The sequence below is a fragment of the Seriola aureovittata genome, chromosome 2, assembly GCF_021018895.1.
Source record: "Seriola aureovittata isolate HTS-2021-v1 ecotype China chromosome 2, ASM2101889v1, whole genome shotgun sequence".
NCBI lineage: Eukaryota > Metazoa > Chordata > Actinopteri > Carangiformes > Carangidae > Seriola > Seriola aureovittata.
In genome coordinates, this window is record NC_079365.1 from 17,972,977 (window position 1) to 17,982,112 (window position 9,136).

The following is a 9,136-nucleotide window of genomic DNA, read 5'->3' on the forward strand; positions in this document are numbered from 1 at the left end:
GACAGTATTTATAGTAAGGCATAAAAACGTCATAGTATGATAAGGCATAAAAAGTCATAAAAACGTCATAATATAGTAAGGCATAAAAAGTCATAAAAAGTCATATAAACGTCATTGTATGTTAAGGCTTAAAAAGTCATAGTATAGTAAGGCATAAAAAGTCATAAAAATGTCATAGTATGTTAAGGCTTAAAAAGTCATAGTATAGTAAGGCATAAAAATTCTTTAAAAAGTCATATTATAGTAAGGAATAAATACATCAAAAAATGTCACAGTATAATAAGGCATAAAATGTCAAAAAATGTCATAGTATAGTCAGGCATAAAAACATCAAAAAATGTCACAGTATAGAAGTGCATAAAATATCATAAAATCGTGATCGTATTGTAAGGCATAAAAATTCATAGTACAACAAGGCATACAATTATCAAATACAACAAAGTATAGTAAGGAATAAAAAAGTCGTAGTATAATAAAGCATAAAAATGCCAAAGAATGTCACAGTATAGTTGGGCAAAAAATACCATAAAAACTTAATAGTACAGTATGACATTCAAATATCAAATACAAAGTATAGTAAGCCATTAAATTTCATAAAAATGTCATAATATAGTAATGCATAAAAACATCAACAACAGTCACAGTATAGTAAGGCATAAAAACATCAAACAACGTCATAGTATAGTAAGGCATAAAATGTCATAAAAACTTTATAGTACATTAAGGCATGAATAAACGTCAAATATGACACAGTATAGTAAGGCATAACAAGGTCAAAAAACGTCATAGTATACTCTATACAGGGAGAACATCCAAATTCCACATAGACAGGCCCCATGCTTGGAGTTTGAACCCACAACATTCTCACTGTGAGGAGACAGTCCCAACAACTTTTCCATCATTACTACTCATAAATAAATCATCCTATACTAAGGCATAAAAATTTAACAGTAGAGTAAGGCATAAAAAAAGTTATTGTATGGTAAATCATAAAAATGTCATAGTATAGTGAGGAATAAAAAAGGAATAAAAAAGGAATTTTATAGAAAGGCATAAAAATGTCATAGAAACAACATAAAAGGCAAAAAAAAAAGTCAAAATATTAATGCATAAAAATGTTACAGTATAGTTAGGCATAAAAAGTCGTAGTATAGTAGGGTATAAAAAAGGTCATAGTATAGTAAGGCATTACAGTTACAAATACCTGGCTTTCCACCACTGACTATTGACAGAGCACAGCTAGGGCGTTTAACTTGATTTGATCAGTGACTGGGTAAAGCTGCAGTACCTCCTCCAAACCACAAGATGATGGTATAAAAATTGTTCATTAAAAAATGGAAGAATCTCAAGAGTCGTTGGTTTGCTTGCTAAATTTGTGCCGGGAGTTTTCTTTTTCGGGCTGACTGTTACCGTCGAGCAAATTACTTGAAAATGTTTTGTCTTGATATTTTGTGTAATACCCGGACTCTGTGAGACTTTCTGTGGCCTCGTCACTTTGTTGCAGCAGCAGCCATCGTGGTGGCGCAAGTCGTTTTTGTTCAAGTGGTTGGTTAAATTTCTTCACATGAAAATGTCAGTTGATAAAGACGAAACACTTCAGGTAAGAACAGTTATAGATTTAGAGAATAACATTAACTTAGTTTTAACTATTAGCTGTGGGGACACAGATGCTAGGGCGCTCATCGACTCATAATGTTGATTTTAACAAAAACTTAAAAATTATTCAAGTTTTAATTGGTTTATCCATTCGTCGTTCTATTTAAATTTGTTGTGCTCTTTTGAGTGTCTTATGACATTACTTCGAACAGAAGCTCTGGCTGAAGTATGTAGCACCTTCTTGATTTCTTCTAATCTGATATGTTTTGAATTTTAGAGGTTAAAGGCAGCAGTACACTATACTGTGGGTCGTCTGTGTCAGAAGACGGGGGAGGACCACCGGAGAGAGTTCAGTCGACAAGTCGTAGCAGCAATAGCTGAGACAACATTCAGACAATGCGGTGGGTGTCAACAAAGATACTAGTTTCATCCTGTCCCAAGACACATGCAGTAAAAATTCCATTAAAACTCATAGGCATGAATTTAAAACTCCTAGTTCAAACTCACAGAGACAAGTTTTAATACAGAAAACATTAATACATAAGACACATAATTAGTCTTTTTAGTGAAGTGTTTAACTCATTGGGTAGACCTCCACAAAGATCTGTTTGACCACATAACTTCTGGAAAAGGGCTGCAGAGAATCTGATGTGCTACCTTTGTGAATAAGTAACAGAAACAAATAAGAAATCTTACAGTGTGCTTCAATACATTTTATTTTTGACTTTTTTCAGAGTAATTCCAAAATGCACAAAATAAAACTAAAGTAATTCTAGTAATGTAATACAAAAAGCATGTATATACACCATACACACATGTACAGGATAGCTGCTACTGTCATTCAGATTTACAATCAATGTAAAGCTGGGCCACACAACGCTGTATTCTGCATTTGGCCAAAATTTACCAATTCACACCTTCTGTCCTCTAATAGCCAAAGGATCTTTGTATGCCCCATTTACCCCCTCTGCTGAAATGTTCAATCATCCAGCATTCATTGCATTGCCACCACACATAGCATACTCCTCTCCAGCTCCTGACCATTCCTCTGTCAGCCACATATGTGGCTGGATCAGTGTTTACATATAAAAACTTTTTGAACAGATCCTTCATACATTTAATTTGAAAAACAAAATCACCTGGATAGGTCTTCAACTGAAGGGGGATTTTTTTTTTTTGCAAAATGTTAACAGTAAAATGTTGCAAATTGTGTTATTTAAAAAATGGTATGTAAAAATGTGCAAACAGGGCTATAAATTCAGAGATTTGCTGGTGATCTGATTTTCAATTAATTTTGAAAGATGTGATCATGACAGAACAAAAGTTATCCAGTTTAGTTCACATAGACTCAGAAATACATGTAATTACTGTTACTGTAACCGCGGTTTTTATCGATTAATCTGTCAGTTAATTTCTCAGTTAATAGATTAGTCATTTGGTCAGTAAAATGTCCATATACTGTGAAAAATGTCCATCCAAACTTCCCAAAGTGATGTCTTCAAATGTTATTTTGTCCAATAAACAGTCCAAAACCCAAACATATTGAGTTTATCGTCATAGAATGCTACAAAACTACAAATTATTCACATCAGAGATGCTGAAACCAGAGAATTTTGACATATTTTCTTACAAAATGACAATCAATTATCAAAATAGTTTCATTATTTTTCTGTCAATGGATTCATCAACGAATAGTTCCTCTATATGTAACTAACTAAAAAAAATATTCTGAATGTTAGTAACGATATTCATTATAATGCAGTTTGACAATTTAGGCAATCTATATTCAACATCTCATTGTTAGCATTGACTTTTTTTTCAGATATATTTGCCAAAGACCTGGAGGCCTTTGCAAGGTGAGAATCTTTTTTTTTTTTTTTTTTTTACTATATATATATATATATATATATATATTAACAGTACTGACATTTTAATATAGTCAAAATACCTAGGGAGTTCTTTTGTTCCTTTGTCTTAAACCAGCCTTGTAAAACTAGTGTCATGTCTTAACTTTTTCAGGCATGCTAAAAGAAGCACAGTGACTGCAGAAGATGTAAAGCTTGCAGCCCGTCGTAGCACTGCATTGGTGAGTTATTTCAACTGAGGGGAATTATACAGCGCTTAGTTATGTATGCTATCTTTTTTCGGAATGAAACCCATGTACTTAGGCTAGTCATGGTCGGCTGCTCAAAAACATTGTAATTTCATCCTAAAAATGCAGTAGTACACTGTAACTGTGTAGGGGTATATATTTTACAGCAGACAGCAAACTTAATGTTTAATTTCTCTTTATTCATTTCAGTCCATCTACATACAAAATAAAAGTGAAGAACTAAACCAGGAGCAGAAGGATTTGAAAAAGAAGAATACTGGGAAGAGGAAGAGCAGAGAAACTGAGGAGGAAAGCAGAGAATAAGGACAAGACACAGGCAGACCTGCAGTGTCTCACTTGTGCCCAACATTCAAATAAACATGAAAGCTGACTAATACATGACAATTTGTTAAGTGTCATCAAAAGTGCCAATGTCATTCTTTTATGGGTTTGTTTCAGCTGTAATTTTTCTTACAATTACAGTAATTCCATCAAAACTTTCTGAACATTTAGACAAATAACTTATCTATTCAGGGACCAGCTTATGAAATGTCAGATAATAGTACATTTGGCACTGGTGAAAATGACCAAATGACCAGTGCTAAACAACTGATAAACAATTTTTTAAGCATTGCCAAAGTGGCACTTACTTACTACACAGACTCTAAAGATGACTTAATCTTGCATTTAAGTGGTTTAAACTGTTAGTTTTCTACTTAACGTGTTTCTCCTTTAAAGTGTAAGAATTATTGATATGTTGATTTGCACTTAGGGACAACTTGAGACTGTTCAGACTGTCTGGCGAATTACCCATAACGTACAAACTCATCTACAAATCCCCATCACCAATTCAGCAATGTGTCATTATTCCTTCAGCCACATTGGGGACAAACATCGTTCAGAGAGGTGATGCCACATTGCTGAGTTTATCTGTTTAAGGTTAAAAGAAAGACAAAGACCCCCCCCAATAACTTCCATCTAACCTTAAATGTATCTGTGAAAAATATAAAGGATAATTCACTCTGACAAGCCATTAAAAGCAGCAAAAAGACAGGTACTACCCCATGTCATGTCTGAGAAGGCCACACACTGAAAGTGTTGGAACTTCCGTCTTCATCCTTCAGAACAGACTTCAGTCAGGGTTCAAACGGAGACCTCGACCAGCAGAGCCCAAGGTCCCTAGATATGTGAATCGAATTAGATTTGTTTTTTTATTTGACAAATTGACTCAAGTAATATCAACTAAGCATCTATTCAAATGAACTTTATTAGAGAACTCCCTTCATTTGACATGTTTTTAAACACCCCACAAACAACAAGAGCTACTGGGAACCATTGGACACACCACTCCACGTTCTCACACTATCACTCGCGTCCCCCAGAGTCTTCAGCAGGTGTCATCCACATCAAGTACACACTTACAGATCAGTTCGGTAACATGAAAGCACACACCATACAGCATTCAAATCAGATAATATAAGCAATACAAATATTCATCACAACATTCCACTACATTTTGATATTTCTGCACTTGATCGACATACTTAAGAGTAAGGAAAAACTTGCAAAGATTAAAAAAAAAAATCTTGAAGTACTAATTAAAGAATGTCCATGTTAGGGGAGGCGCTCGTAGCATCTGCAGCTTCCACTCACACACTCAAAAAGCAGTCAAATTGGGCTCTTTCACCGCACAACCAGTCCGTTACACGCGTCTCTCCGTTCGCTCACTCATCGCTTCACTCTTCGCCACAAGCCATCCTCAATCGCACTCATCAGTTCTTAAAATGTCAGTTGCGCAGTTCTTTCCATTTAAAAGTGGATAAAAGTGAAAACACCCACCGTCTCTTAGAACATGCGGAGTGAAGCCGTTCTTTGATGGCATAGCATTTACAGGTGGGAAGAGGGAGAATGATACCGATATCACCCCAAGAATGCTGCCAAAGAGGAGCTTCCTCACAGGAAAATGGAAGAGAGGTGAACTGCAGAAGAGATTTCAATGAAGGCTTTTCCACAGAACTTGACTGCAAATAAAGTTGCACTTAAAACATTTAGGTTTCAACCAGATTCTTCCCAATGCAAGATTGCCTTTTAGGTTGATGACAAATCCAGATAATGGTGAATCACAAACATTCATGCATTTTCAAAATGGTTATAATCACATTTCACAATACATGCATTAGAGAATCCAGTTGAAATGGATACAAACAAATGAGACATCAAAAATAGCACTTTAGTCGGACATCCTGGTAAACAATTCACTTCAACACTTTCTAAATTAAATCTTTAGCATTTTTTCCAAATGTACAAAACATCTTCCACAAAAAGTGTTAAGTTTTCAGATACGCATTAACACCAGAAATAAATTTTGAAAAGACTCATCTTTCTCACAATACTTACCATACAAACACTTAACTTACATACCCCACCCAGATGACTTTGACTCCATACTGGACCCAAAACCTGAGCTAAACCCACTACCGCTGGTTGTAGAGTTTGACCCTGTTCCCCAGCCAAGACTGGCTGAGCTGGTGCCGTAGTTGCTGTTGCCTGTACTGAAAGACTGACTCTGGTCCCTACTAGAGCTTGTTCCACTGGAGGTGCTGCCTGAGGTGGATGTCTGCTGCTGGCTTGCCAGCATACCCATCATCCCCCAACTACTCTGCAGAGCAGCCTGAGCAGCAGCCATCATAGCAGGGTTCAGACTGAAGGAGCCAAAATTAGCCAGACTACTGTTAGTGCTGCTCCCTAACCCACTACGGCTGCTACCAAATGCTTGCGCTCCAAAACCATTCCCAAACCGTGCTGTACGGTCAAACTGCCTATTGCCGTGTTTGGGTTCAGCATTTGAGATATGAACGCTGACACCTTTGATAATTAAGTCCTCTCCACAGAGAGACTGGGCAACCTGTGAGAAAAAAAAGACATGAATCAGATCATCTGGACATGGGTACCACTAAAACAAGGTCACTTTCTACACACTCAATACTATACCTGATCATCTGCAAATGTGACAAAGGCAAAAGCACGGAATGGCTTGGGAATGAAGACATCTGTGACTTCTCCGTACTGCATAAAGAACTGCCGTAGGTCGTCTGTGGTCATGTCTTCTGTGCAACGGCCTACAAAAACTTTGCGGCTCCTCAGTGGCTCATCTGGACCTTGCTGTAAACAAAAAAGGGAAAAAAATACTATAGGTTATAGTGTGTTCATAACAACGTTAACACAGTGTACATTCCCATTATGTGTGGGTATATGCATGGACATTACCATATTCACCTTCGAGTTAGGGAGCTTGCAGTCACACCATCTCCCGTCAATCATATGGCGTTGGGAAATCACCTTTTCTTGAGCCTCATACTCAGTGAACCTCACAAAGCCAAATCCTTTAGAGTTGCCAGTCTTAGCGTCTCGTTTTACCTGGAGGATAAAATAACAATGAATATCAATTGTCACTGCACACAACCCAAAACATAAATGGGTTTTATATCAATACTAGTAATGTTATACCTGAACCATGATGACTTCTCCAAATGTACTGAAATAATCCTTCAAGTCTTGCTCAGTTGTTTTCCAAGGTAGACCCAGTACAATTAGGTCAGATGTCTTCATATCCCCTCTCTTCATTTTCACAGCAGAGGAGGCATCTATTTCATCCATTTTCCTTTTGTTGTCTACATGATCAACAGAGGGGAATTAATTCAAATTTTAGCCTGACAGACAGTGATAAGATATGACTTTCGGCTTCCCACTCATGTAATTTTAGAGGCTGTAGTTGGTGGTGCGAATTATTTGTCTGACAGTAAACTTATGGGTGTTTTCTAAAATTCTGACCAGTATAATTCAATGTTTCTTGTAATTCAAATCAAAACTTCTCTATAGTTATAGTTTAACAGTCAACAAAACATATAACCTCTACGAAGATAGTATTTACAGGTTGTCTGTAGGGGTCAGCAACTTTTGTGTAAGACCTTTAAAACCACATCAATTGCGTTTCCATACCCGTTTCACATTCAAACTGGGAAAAGTATGTAAGATTTCAATGAAAACAAGTAGGGATGATTAAGACCTAGATTTACTTAAATGCATGAATTTAAAGATGCTTATCACATTTGTGGCAGTACTTCCTGGCAGTATGCAACATTGATTCCTAATAATAAATTAATTAATCATGACCTAGGTATGCACTAGAAATGGAGTTTAATAGTTAAATTTTTTTTTTTTTTTAAACTAATTGAGATCCACATATGGATTTTATATATGATTAGGGATCTGGAGAATCAGTAATTTTGATTTTCCTGACAGTATTGCTAAACTCACGGAAAACAAACGCTAGTTGCAGCCCACGGTAGGCTTGAAAATTAGTCAAGACCTTTGTAAATGAAATTAAAACAAGACCTGCATATACACCGATTTATTGTTGGGCTGCTATATAAGCCTTGGCAAGGTGTGCATAATATGCATGTTGATCTTGTTATGCTTCTTTTGTGAATGGATTTACCGCCTCAGAGCGCACTTCTGTGGGCGTGGACAAACTTACTCGTCAAGTCATTCTCATCTATTTTCAGTGTGCTGAAGCTACATCATAAATTATAAATAACATTACATTTGGCCACCTGTTCAGATAAAGTGTTTAGTCACAGATTAAGTGTGCACAAAGTATCCATACCTACCTTTTGGATAGTTCACAACATACACGATATTGCCCCATCCGTTTTCTGGTGCGTGCAGGACCCCTTCCACAAGACGTACTCCCCGCATGCACTGAGACACGGGGCTCCTGAACCGCAGGCCGCACGCTCCTGGAAACTGAGCTGCCACAGTTGAAAGCAGAACAGTACCGTCATCCTCGGACGGGATCTCCATGGGTTCTTCATTCTCCTCCTCTGCTACTCGAATATATACTTCGGCCATTTTCCCCAAAAAGAAAACTTGTTTGACTCAATACAATGCCGAAGTTAGCCGTTAGCTCGCTACTTGTCCACAATTGCGGCTAACCCTAGCCGATGCTGCTAATATGACTGAATGAGTCAGGCTAATTGGTTTGTTTTATTTGAAACAAAGACGTCTCAAGTAAAAGTACTATGACAAAATTGCGTGGGTTTAATTTTAAATTATTTCATAAATAATGTTTCCCCCGGGCAGGGCTAACAAGCGTGCATCGGCCTTACTGTTCCTTTGTTCGCTGGGACGGGGATCTGTGGCGTCAACACCGGACGACGACAGTTCAAACGTGATTCTTAACGAAAACTGCGCACGGTCCCCCGCTAACTGATCCACAAAACGATTTCTTCAAAATGGCTTGCGCAGGCCTAATAAGTTCTACAACTTCAACAAAGCACTAGTCTCGTCCTAAATGCAAAGTAAGAAATATAGCTTAGAAAAATATTTTTCTACACGAGGTGAAAAATGAAAGCGCCTTGCCAGGCCTACAAAGATGGCATTATCTAA

General features: G+C 37.1%; 2 protein-coding genes across 5 annotated transcripts; one reads left to right on the forward strand and one right to left on the reverse strand.

Moving 5' to 3' along the window:
• The first annotated feature begins 1,332 nt into the window (after positions 1-1,332).
• Positions 1,333-4,087, forward strand: cenps (centromere protein S). The gene is made up of 5 exons (XM_056395381.1): positions 1,333-1,600; positions 1,874-1,997; positions 3,419-3,452; positions 3,616-3,682; positions 3,899-4,087. The coding sequence occupies exons 1-5, from the start codon at positions 1,565-1,567 to the stop codon at positions 4,010-4,012; spliced, it is 375 nt and encodes a 124-aa protein (XP_056251356.1). The 5' UTR covers positions 1,333-1,564; the 3' UTR covers positions 4,013-4,087.
• Positions 3,868-9,136, reverse strand: tardbpb (TAR DNA binding protein b). 4 transcript variants are annotated; one of them, XR_008829558.1, is made up of 6 exons: positions 8,359-9,136; positions 7,196-7,359; positions 6,956-7,105; positions 6,680-6,850; positions 5,528-6,593; positions 3,868-4,867 (listed from the first exon to the last, which is right to left on the reverse strand). XR_008829558.1 is itself a non-coding variant. In XM_056395359.1 (6 exons), the coding sequence occupies exons 1-5, from the start codon at positions 8,597-8,599 to the stop codon at positions 6,102-6,104; spliced, it is 1,218 nt and encodes a 405-aa protein (XP_056251334.1). In that variant the 5' UTR covers positions 8,600-9,136; the 3' UTR covers positions 4,938-5,667; positions 6,086-6,101. The 4 variants fall into 4 exon arrangements, 3 of the variants coding, with proteins under 3 accessions (XP_056251334.1, XP_056251321.1, XP_056251342.1); XM_056395359.1 differs by lacking the exon at positions 3,868-4,867 and having other exon boundaries at positions 4,938-5,667; positions 6,086-6,593; XM_056395346.1 differs by lacking the exon at positions 3,868-4,867 and having other exon boundaries at positions 4,938-6,593.

Bases quoted from the DNA above. Each gene is read 5' to 3' on its own strand.
- tardbpb (XM_056395359.1), bottom strand. From the start codon at position 8,599: ATGGCCGAAGTATATATTCGAGTAGCAGAGGAGGAGAATGAAGAACCC. The intron at 7,106-7,195 runs GTATAACATTAC...TTTATCCTCCAG, and splicing joins GAGAAGTCATCATGGTTCAG to GTAAAACGAGACGCTAAGAC. The intron at 6,594-6,679 runs GTATAGTATTGA...TTTTTCTCACAG, and splicing joins TCACATTTGCAGATGATCAG to GTTGCCCAGTCTCTCTGTGG.
- cenps (XM_056395381.1), top strand. From the start codon at position 1,565: ATGAAAATGTCAGTTGATAAAGACGAAACACTTCAG. The intron at 1,998-3,418 runs GTGGGTGTCAAC...CTTTTTTTTCAG, and splicing joins GACAACATTCAGACAATGCG to ATATATTTGCCAAAGACCTG. The intron at 3,683-3,898 runs GTGAGTTATTTC...TATTCATTTCAG, and splicing joins CCCGTCGTAGCACTGCATTG to TCCATCTACATACAAAATAA.